The 11,330-nt window shown below is 40.4% G+C and overlaps 1 protein-coding gene across 2 annotated transcripts in view; it reads left to right on the top strand.

The window, feature by feature from the left end:
• The window catches only part of ROS1 (ROS proto-oncogene 1, receptor tyrosine kinase), a 123,646-nt gene extending 121,241 nt beyond the window's left edge, over positions 1–2,405 (top strand). For both annotated transcript variants that reach the window (XM_072141714.1, XM_072141715.1), the window contains one exon: positions 409–2,405. In XM_072141714.1, the coding sequence (XP_071997815.1) occupies positions 409–515 (107 nt within the window). In that variant the 3' untranslated portion in view covers positions 516–2,405. The remainder of the gene's footprint in view (positions 1–408) is intronic.
• Positions 2,406–11,330: the final 8,925 nt, after the last annotated feature.

The following is an 11,330-nucleotide window of genomic DNA, read 5'->3' on the forward strand; positions in this document are numbered from 1 at the left end:
ATGTAAATAAGAACTGGATAATTGAATGTAGAAATAGAGATCATATGCAACACAAGGACAGAAATTCTAGGTGAATTGTTGCTGGATCGTACTTTTTATTGAAATGCTTCCCATTAGTATATATTATTTCTACAACTGACAGTTATTCTTTATATTAAAATTAATTTTCCTCTGAATTTCAGTCTGCAACATTATGTGACAATAATAATTTTACCTTAAAAAAACATTTCATTAAAGATCAAGGAGATCATTCTGCAGTGCACAATAACTGTCATTTTCTCATTCAATTAACAAAATGTACTAACACATTATAGACTATTTTTCATCAACGGTCTTGTATTTCCAATTCAGATCATTCTCCTTGGCCTTTAATTTAAAAGAATATGTGATTTGAGTTTACTTTTACAGATACAGATGCCAGTGCTGCGAGTTCAACCTCAGAGGAAATTGGTTCATTAACTCTTACACCAGCAAGAAATGGAGATGGTCTTAATTATCTAATGGTTACTACATAAAACAAAGATCTTGTTCAAAGAAAAAACAAGAACAAAACCTTAAACACTTGATGTAGTAGAGAACAGACTGTGTAATTTCCTAAAGTCAAAGTACTTGCATGTATACAATTGGAAAAATTTAAGATACTGAATCATTAAATAGGCCTCTATCACAGATGGAATAGAATCCACTGTGAACATGTTCTGATGAGGCAACAAAATGGAATAATACTCAACTGGAACGCATGCTATTGTGTGTGATTGTTTTTCAAAGATCTTTAACCTATTTTAAGGAATGTACTTTTCTATCCACTCTACTCTTTGCATTGTTTGCTGTTTCATAGAATAATGCTCTGAGAGACAATACCTCCTCTATACAGTGCTCCCCCCAGATAGTGCTCCACTCTATACAAGGCCTGACTACACCTGACTCTGGACAGGGCCCCACAGTGCTTCTACACAAAGTACTCTTCCCAGACATTGACACCCTTCTATCCTCTATACTGCTCCCCCAGACAGTGCTGCCCCACACTTTACAGGACTCCCCTAGACAGTGAAATGTATGATCTTTTGATCACTTTTTATTATTTTTTTTTATGATGAAATGGTTAAAAAACAGTGATGCAGACACTGGAACATGTTTTTCTATTACAGGATTCATTGTATGGGATTATAGTTTAATAGTTTGACAGTGGTTGTACATAACATCTCTATAATTCTGTTTGTTTATTTATGTGTATAAGCACTTTTGTATAGGTTTTCAATAAGAATATCTCAGTGCTTTTCTCAATGTAGCTTTCCCTCAGCCCTGATAAGTCTAACTGTCCGAAAAGCCCAGTCTCCTTTAGGCATTGCGTGGTTTCTTTTAGATATTAAGATTAGTTCAATGTTGTTTTATCATTACAGAGAATCTTCTTGCTTTCTCAGTGTCCTTTAGGTTGAATTAACTTTTTTTTTTATCCTTTTAGTAGGTGTGTTTCTTACCATAACACCCACATTGGTAAAACTTACACTATAAATTGAATTTATATACATTTCTCCCATCTATACAGAGGATCAGCCGAAGTAGATTATTTTTTACAGACAGTCCCGGGGTAGTCTAATCTCCTTAGAGAGCTGAATAATCATCAAGGGAAATATTATGTAGGTATGGAAATAGTTAATCATCGGTCTTATGATTTCCCTGGTAGATGGAGTATCAATGCTTTTAGATAGACTTCTCACTTCAGAGGGAAGAACAGAAAAAGCTACAGAGAAGCTGCTTTACTTAATAAAGTATATTATAAAATGCACTATTATCACCTGCTCTATTCATTTCTCTAATAAAAATGTGCTTCTTTGGTTTAGTTACTTTTTAAATCATTTGAATGAAATGTATTAAAGTTTTGCATTATGCCTTTATTTTTTCATTGTATATAATTTGCAGTACACAATTTTAGTGGCAGCCATGAGCTGCTGGTAACAATAATTATTTATTTATAGAGCACCATTAATTTCATGACGCTGTACATTTAATAACGGGTTCACCTTCATTACATTATGAATGTTGGATCTTACACCGTGCATAATCTCTGCATTGTGATTGGTGTCCAATACACAGACGGCATGATGTGTTAACTTATGAAAATTGAATGAAGCACAACATTTTTAAAAACTATATTTAAATGTGTAATTTTGCATTGATATAATACATGTGCTGTGAACAATCCCATTTTATTGGAAGTATTAGTAAGTAGAGATGAGCGGACATGATGGTCATTAGGGTTTAGGGTTTAGAATTTGGGTTCAACCATCTGACCTGGAAATACTGCCAGATTGGCGACCAAATTGGCCCCCCTAGAAACTAGCCATGATTGGCCCGGGGGACAATACCCATACATATTACTCTGTAGGGCAAATATATTCACTCACTTAATCACTCACTCATATGAATGTCAATGTCATAATAAAAGTTGTATTACATGTTTTGCTTATTTTCTGTGTTGCTATTTCATCTTCATCTTTCTTATTGTCAGATGTCAAAATACATTATACAGGCTTTTTGCTATATGGGAAGCTACATCATAGTGATTTGCCCTTGTTCTCATTACAAAAACCAAGAAGCTCCTTTTTGATTATTATTTGCATCAAGGCTATTTACAAGTAAATCCACGTTTTGCAAGATTATTTCTTTTTTTTTTTTAAACAAAATGCAAATACAAAGAGAACCATTTTTTCCCTGCAATGTTATTAAGTGTTTGTAAGTGAAAGTTACATCTTTAAAACATGACATCAGTCATTTAGAAGAAAAATGAAGCCGTGTCCTTGATCATATGTGACATGAAAATAGAAGAGGAATTTTCTTCTTCCTTGGCCCTTAACTTTCTAATATAACACATACAAAGAAAATATGTGTAGATGTGCATAATTCACTAAAGTCTTGAATGTTTTTTTCAGATACAAGGATACTGTGTTATTGTCAGCATCCTTTCTAATGCGTCTTTTATGTTAGAATTTTAAGCAACAATGCCACGAGGTTAATGCAACAATTTAGTAAATGTCCATTTCTGTTTATCCTTCTCTTCTTATCTGTAAATCCTTGCCACCTTAAAATATCAAATATGTGCATTAACTTTTTTGTCATTTATATTTGTATGTAGTTTTAATTCCCCTGTACAGATAACAGATGTTATTTTACATATCTACAATGTTAACAACATATTTAATGGCTGTAGTGCTTCATTCAGTACAAGTATCCTAATGGAGATTTCATGCAGGTCTGATGCAAAATTAATTAAATTTAGGCTACAGACAATACTGGCAATATTATTTGCAACTAAAAAGAGTGGGTCATGTTATCAATAAGAGGGCTCTGGCTCCAGTGCAGAGAAATTCCCACCAACTGTTCTGGCCTGCCTTAGTTTGCTAATGCCACTGGCTCTTTCTCCTCCAATTCTCATGATTATGAGGGAAGCAGGATCAATCTGAGAGGGTTCCCTCACATGTGTGTCAGCGTGCCTTCCTCTGGGTGTACATTGTACATGCGCAGTGTAGACCATGAGGCCACTGGCCTGCAGGATCCAATGTGAACTGAACTCTAGGAGAAGTGATGTTGGTGAAGGCTGGAACTGTGCGTGGAGATTTCTGAAGTACTTTGAGAGAGAAGACAATGTCCTCACCCTAGATCTAGACCCTGGAGGTTTGCCATAGACTGCTGGTAGCAACCCATGAAGCCCTTCAGACTGAGCCCTCCTCATACTCACCGGGTGCTTGCTTCACAATGAAGCTAACACCCGTCACTAACACCCGTGATCGGCTATCATGTTTTAGGCTATTTATTACAATGTGCGATTTGCACATTGTAATAGATGGTGTGCAAAATATCCATATACTGCCATACTGTAGTATGGCAATATATGGTAGGATCAATCAGACAAAGTCATATAAATCTAAATAAACAGTAAAAATCATAAGCACATTAGGTATCGACACATCTGTAAGTACCCGATCTATCAAAATATAATAACGTTTTTTCACTACGTTTAACCCCCATAAGGAAAATAATGCCCAAAGTCACAAATGGCATTTTTTTGCCATTTGGAAAATATGGAAAGTGATCAAAAGGTCATACAATCCTAAAAATAAAAGCATTGAAAATGTCATTAAAAGTTTCAAAAAATGACGCCACCCACAGCTTTGTACACCAAAGTATGAAAAAGTTATTAGCGCAAGAAGACGGCAAAATGAAGAATTTTTTTTGTATAGGAGGTTTTAATTTTTGTATATATATGAAAACTTTATAAAACCTATACAAATTTGGTATCCACGTGATCGTATTGACCAAATGAATGAAATAGACCTGCCATTTAGGGTGCACAGTGAAAGACGTAAAATGCAAGCCCACAAGAAATGGCGCAAATGTGTTTTTCAATTTCACTGAATTCAGAATTTTTTCTGTATACGGCATAGAATATAAAATACCATCACTATGAAGTGCAATTTGTTATGCAGAAAACAAGCCATCATACAGCTCTCTATATGGAAGAATAAAAAAGTTATACATTTTTGAAGGTGGGGAGTGGAAAATAAAGACGCAAAAACGAAAAAAATCCTTAAGGACCTCCCCAAGACTATCTATATCTGACACCCTACTGAAACCCTGTTAGAAGGCCCCAAAACTCTCATTTATATTAATAATAATTCCTTTATTTATATAGCGCACACACATTACACAGCAGTGCACAGAGCTTGTCTTGCCACTATAAAACAGTTTTTTTTTTAATAAAAATTGATTTTTTAGTTAGCTTCTACAGAATGAGTGGCAGAGCCTATGGAAATGCAGTTTGCTAGACATCACATTTTTTTAAAAGTTTTGAGTATTTAAAGTTCCACCAAGTGCCAGCTATATTAACAGCAGTTTGATATTGGAAAAGACATTACACGTGAAAGGCGTGTGAAATGTTAACCCTGAATTATGCAGAAAATGTTAGTGTTAGTAGTGTGCAAATCACCAGGCATGTAGAACATGCGTATTGCTAAAGTATAATAAAGAGATGCTATGCAACAAAAGCATTGCTCACATTCTAACCAGACTCCAGAGAAGGGCAGTAATGGGCTCAGTGGCCAAGAAAATCTCTACATACCCTTGAGAATTTTATGGCATCTTAAGCATAATTTTGCCGTGTTTTTTTTTTCATTTGCCAACTTTTGAAATGAAGAATAATGCAGACAATCTTCATTTTGTATTTTATCCTTATATATGTAATATTTAGCAGTCTTTATATTAGGAATAGGGGAATTATGAAGAGAATAAAACTAAACATAGCTATGACTATTTTAAAAATACCAAACCCAGACCCCAAACAGTATCACCTGTGCCGGCGATTACAGGTGTTAACTATTTAAATGCTGTTGCACGTGTGGCAGCAAACCAGGTTAATGGCAAAAGAGCGTCATTCAAAGAGTTACTGCAATCAGGCATTAATGGTAGATAGAGGGGATAGAGCAAGGGGATCGAGTTTGGGAGTTTGGGGTCGGGTCCAGGGGTCTCAAACCTGCAAAGTTCGATCCACTCAATACTTGGCAAAACCAATTAAACTCTTTTTCTGCTAGTCCAATGTCCCTGGATATTTGCTAAAGCTAAATATTGAAATCAGTGAATCCCCATATTGTCGAGCTTATCTTTATACTACCAATTAGTTGGCCTTGAATATTGCATCATAATTTTTGCCAACATTTACTGAATTTAAGTCACACCCCTTCTGGCTTACATTTAAATATTGTAGAAAAAAAAAATTTACAGCTCACCGCGTCCTTCACGTGCTAAAGATTCCTACAAGTGTTGGTGTTTTGCTGTATTGGAACGAAAGAAAAACAAAGCTCCGCACCAGTGTAGATTAAAATCAGCCATGACTAAGGATGCATAGCGCACCAGAAAAGCATAGGCTATTTTCTCCTCATGTGTGTATCTTAAGGAAATGTCTGCTGATTTTTATGGACTTTAAATGGATTTTTGGAAATTAAATAAAGCTTCATATTAAGAACAGAAAGATTTTAATCTACACCGGTGCGGAGCTTCATTTTTCTTTCGTTCCATTACATTTAAATTTACCTGGAAAATAGTAGTTTCAGACACAAATGTAAGTGTATTCTCAAGCACTGACATCAAAATGGGTCTCTTCACTACAGTGTAGGGAACTAGTTGGGCTGAGTGAGAGGAGTGTAACTAGGTCAGGGAGTAAGAGTTCTCCTTTCAGAGACTTCCAATAAACTTTTCCTTGAAGGCGTGTCAAGACTTATAGCCATGTACGCTCCACTAGGGGATTCTGGGAAAATATTCAAATAAGTTTTCCAGGATGGGAGAATGAAAGCCACACCTCCTTTAGCTACCTTCTAAGGCAGCTCCCTTGACATTAAGCATGCCCATCAGGAAGCCTTATAGTCTCATGTCAACTTCATCTTGGCTATAAGAAATGTCTTTTAGATGTACAACAATAACATGTGTGAAATGATTTGTTGATGCTGTTTACATTTGCAAATCCTTTATCTGGGCAAAGGCAGTGGCATGCTTCCAATGTACACAGGCCACTATGGGGTAACACGGTTAAGGGGGGCCAGTAGGTTCCATAACAACAGCAGACTCCCTAAAACACTTCCAAAAGCTATTGGCTGGTCCATGTTGTCATACAGAATTAATTGGAATCTATTTGTTGAAATGAGAACTAAATGCCAGAGAAAAGACACATTTTTCTTTTACACCGAGAGAAAGTGTTGGAGGGTTTGGGAGATGTAATGTGGACTGAGGGGAGGTAGTGATTAAAATGTCTACTTATTTAGTAAGTATTTAATGGAGTAATCAATGTTTTTGGACAGGTTTTGCATCTTATTACTTTTATGAAACAAAAAAATAATTTAAAAAATCAATTGGATACAGTTAGACTTTTTTGGGAAAGTGGTGCTGCAGATCTACCACTGCATGTGCCCTCACTAAGCCACAGGTTGTACAATGACACTATGGCACATCTTGCATCCCTCTTCAGAATCCCAGGCAGAAAAGGTAGCCCTAGAATTCTCAATAGCATGTTACTATTTTTTTTAAACATCCTAGGGGGCTACATATAAATTAATAAATATTAATAAATATGGCATACTATATATCGCACTAATACTGGTCAAATCCATTGGAGTGCCTCATATTTTATGGCATCTGCCAATTTTACAGCCACGCACAGCCATAGAAGAAAAGAGGACTGCCGCAGAAGAACAGAAATGCAAATGCACCAAGCAAAAGGGAATGGCTCATGAAGAGGTGGGAGCTGCAGGAAATTTTTCTGCAGACGTTATTTATGGTGATACATGTATATATGTCCACCTATAAGAATCTGCCAAAAAAGCCACAAAAGCCACATTTCCAATTTTTACTCCTCACCTTCAAAAATCTATACATTTTTTATTTTTCCATTTAAAGAGCTACATGACAGCTTGTTTTCTGCGTAACAGTGACAGTATTTAATATTCCATGCCGTGTACTGGAAAGCGGGAAAAAAATTCTGAATTTAGTGAAAATGATGAAAAAACGCATTTGCGCCATTTCCTTGTGGGATTTAATTTTACAGCTTTCACTGAGTGCCCCAAATGATATGTCTAATTTTTTCTTTGGTTCAGTGCAAAGACGGGGATACTAAATTTGTATAGGTTTTATAATGTTTTCATACACTAAAAAGATTGTGAACTCTGTCGTACCTGAGCGGGGAACCGACACATTCATGATATCAGGCGCACAATCTTAGTTAATCGTGGCATCAGAAATTCGTCGCTTCCCCGCTCAGGTCCGACAGAGTTTGTCATCTTTTTTGTAGTGCATTTTAAACAAAGGGAGTGCAACACAATTTAAAAGTTAAATATGGCGCAAATCAGTTGGACTGTCCAATGGCATGCCCCTTAATTTGCGTTGCATGGAAACCAGCGCAGCTGCGCCACAAAAACAGTTGCCACAATCCCAGCAAAAAATCCCTCCAAATGAGGCCTATTATGATCCATCTAGTTCTGGGAGCAGACAATGTGGTTTATATACACTTTCATCTGGCTTCTGAACATTAATCTAGTATATGACACATATGGAGAGAGATGAGACAGATGAGAGATGATGAGATCCATTAGATGCCTATTGCACATAATTACACAGTCTCTCCTACATCTCTGCTATTCCACAACACACCAGATCTGCTGTGCCTTCCTGCTGTGCCTCCCTAGATAAACAACTTATCTGTGTGTAGTTTATAGCTTCTCCTCTGGCCGCTGCTGCCTCAGGAACTCAGATTCTGTGTTTCAGTGAGCGGCAATGAGTGAAATCTGTGCTGACTGCAGGGGGCGGAGCTACAGGTCAAAGAGAGAAAATCAGCTCTGCGGCCATCACACAGGAATCCAAGTTGGTGGCTTGACCCTAAGTCAGAAGTTACAGAGGCAACTGAAATTGTGTACAGCAGGACTGATAGAGACAGGTTGGACTTATACCTGTGAAATGCTGTATTTTTGTTAATAACAGTGAGTTAAAGAATGTGTTATTTTGATATCCTGTTAAGTTGTCTTCGTGGGAATACCCCTTTAATGGAGCCTATAAATGTGGTTATGTGTCATACCTATGTTATCACACATAGGAAAAACACTTTTTGTTCTAACATCACACAAGAATCTTTCCTCATCAAAACTTTTCTAAGTTGTAGTTCTTCTTTTGTTGTAACTTTATTGGAGTGCAAGTGTGGTCGACACTTTGTTCTCACCCCCATTGAACCTATCTTCCCACAGAGATTTAATAAACTCAGACAATGTGAAATGTGATGAAAGCGTTTGAGGACCCCAAATGATTCTTTTGTGACCTTTTTTTACTACTCTTTACTTCTTATTTCATACTTCTCTTGAGTCATTGAGTAGCCGGAGCTTAGGCTACACGGCACGGCTACTCCACGCCCCAGTAGCCTCTTCGATCCTACCAGAAATCTTCGGCGTGCAGCTCCTCGTAGCTGTGTGCCCTCGTCTGCCCTCGGAGCAGTGACCACGCAGCTGTGGGCCTGCTGTTCTGTGCATACGCAGACGGCAGGTTTCACAGACGAGGGCGCACAGCTACGAGCAGCTGCGAGCCAAAGATTTCTGGTAGGAGCAAAGTGGCTATCAGTGCGTGGAGTAGCCATGCAGTGTAGCCTCAGCTCTGGCTACTCCACGCCCCAGTAGCCTCTTTAGAGAATTTACATATTAAGCATATAAAAGTAATTTAAAAATTGCAGGGACGTGAGGATAAGGCCTTAAAAGGGCTATCCTCACGTCCTATAGATCCATCTACCACCTGATCTACCTTTATAGATATAGGTAGATCCGTGCTGGTAGGTTCCCTAAGAAGTGCCTGCTTCACATTTGTGTTGCACGGGACCTTTTTATGTTGTGGCTGCACTATTCTTCATGCGCCACATATTTCTGCACTGAAATTCTGGTGCTCAGTCCAACCATGCGACACATTTATGCTTAAGGTGCACAAAAACAGTGTCAGAGCAGTGTATTTAGTAAATGTGGGCCAGATAATATTGTATTTATATATATATATATATATATATATATATATATATATTCATAATTATTATAATAATTTCTATTTTTTATGTTACTCCATTCTGAGAGTTGTAATAGTCCTATGTGCTATTATCAATTAACTTAGCTATTGTTCAGTGATGTATGTATATTTATTAGTTTCATTTTTAGCCCTGAACTTATGTTTTTTGTTATTGTCAATAATACATTGTGTCACAGTCTATGGAAATAGTCCCTTGGAACTAAATTCTGTGAACGATGCCAGCCGCAACCCTGGAGCGGAGTCTAAGTGGACTCCTGGTCTTCGCCAGAGCCCGCCCAAAGCGGGATGGTCTTGTTGCGTTGGGGAGCCACCAGGTCGCTCCACGGGTGCAACTAGGCCCGCGGTGGCAGCCAAGGTAGGCACACAGGACAGGCAGGACCACGGAAAGACAGGACCACGGAAAGGCAGGACCTCGGGATGGCTGGCAAGACCTCAGAAGACCACTTGTATAACCCGACCGCCACAGGATAACCGAACTGCCACAGGATTACAGGACCACCACATGATTACAGGACCGCCACAGGATTACAGGACCAGGAACACCACAGGAACACATCTGGAAACTCTCAGGAAACTTGGAAGCGTCTGGAAAAGCTCAGGGAGGCTTTCTCTACAGAAGAATGACCTAAAGATCCGGCAGGGGATGCTGGGAGTCGCCAGGCTATATAACAGAGCCGGTAATGCCAGCACCAATAAGGAGGATGCTGGCACTTTAAATTCTTGTAGAGTAGGCGCGACCGCACCCTAGCAGCAGACCTGCGGCCTGGACCACGATGGAGCCATCAGGAGCTGGGACAGCTAAGCACTGACCTGGGGGAAGTGGGGCAGCGGCAGCAGCAGTCATCGGAGCACGGATGCACCCGCGATCTGAGACACACCGGAGTGGCCTCAGGGGAGGCCGGTGGAGACTCTGGAGCGGTCTCAGGGGAGGCCGGTGGAGACTCTGGAGCGGTCTCAGGGGAAGCTGGTGGAGACTCTGGAGTGGCCTCAGGGGAGGCCTGTGGAGAGTCTGGAGCAGCCTCAGGGGAGGCCGGTGGAGACTCTGGAGCAGCCTCAGGGGAGGCCGGTGGAGACCCTGGAGCGGCCTCAGGGAAGGCCGGTGGAGACTCTGGAGCGGCCTCAGGGGAGGCTGGTGGAGACTCTGGAGCGGCCTTAGGGGAGGCCAGTAGAGACTCTGGAGTGGCCTCAGGGGAGGCCGGTGGAGACTCTGTAAAGGCCTCAGGGGAGGCCGGTGGAGACTCTGTAGCAGCCTCAGGGGAGGCCAGAGAGGACTCTGGAGTGGCCTCAGGGGAGGCCGGAGCAGCCGTGGAAAGCTGCGGCGTCTCTGGAGCAGCACTGGGAGGCTGCGGCATCTCTGGAGCAGCACTGGGAAGCTGCGGCATCTCTGGAGCAGCACTGGGAAGCTGTGGAATCTCTGGAGCAGCTCTGGGAAGCTGCGGAATCTCGAGCAGCTCTGGGAAGCTGCAGAGACACTGGAACAGCTCTGGGAAGCTGCAGAGACACAGGAGCAGCTCTGGGAAGCTGTGGAGTCACTGGAGCAGCTCTGGAAAGCTGCAGAGTCACTGGAGCAGCTCTGGGAAGCTGCAGAGGCTGAGGCACCGATGGAGCAGCTCTGGGAAGTTGCAGAGGCTGAGGCGCCACTGGAGTGGCTCCGGGAAGCTGCGGAGGCTGGGCCGCCATTGGAGCAGCTCTGGGAAGCTGTGGAGGCTCTGGGGACACAGGGACCAAGCAGGACA

This window comes from Engystomops pustulosus, chromosome 3, assembly GCF_040894005.1.
Source record: "Engystomops pustulosus chromosome 3, aEngPut4.maternal, whole genome shotgun sequence".
NCBI lineage: Eukaryota > Metazoa > Chordata > Amphibia > Anura > Leptodactylidae > Engystomops > Engystomops pustulosus.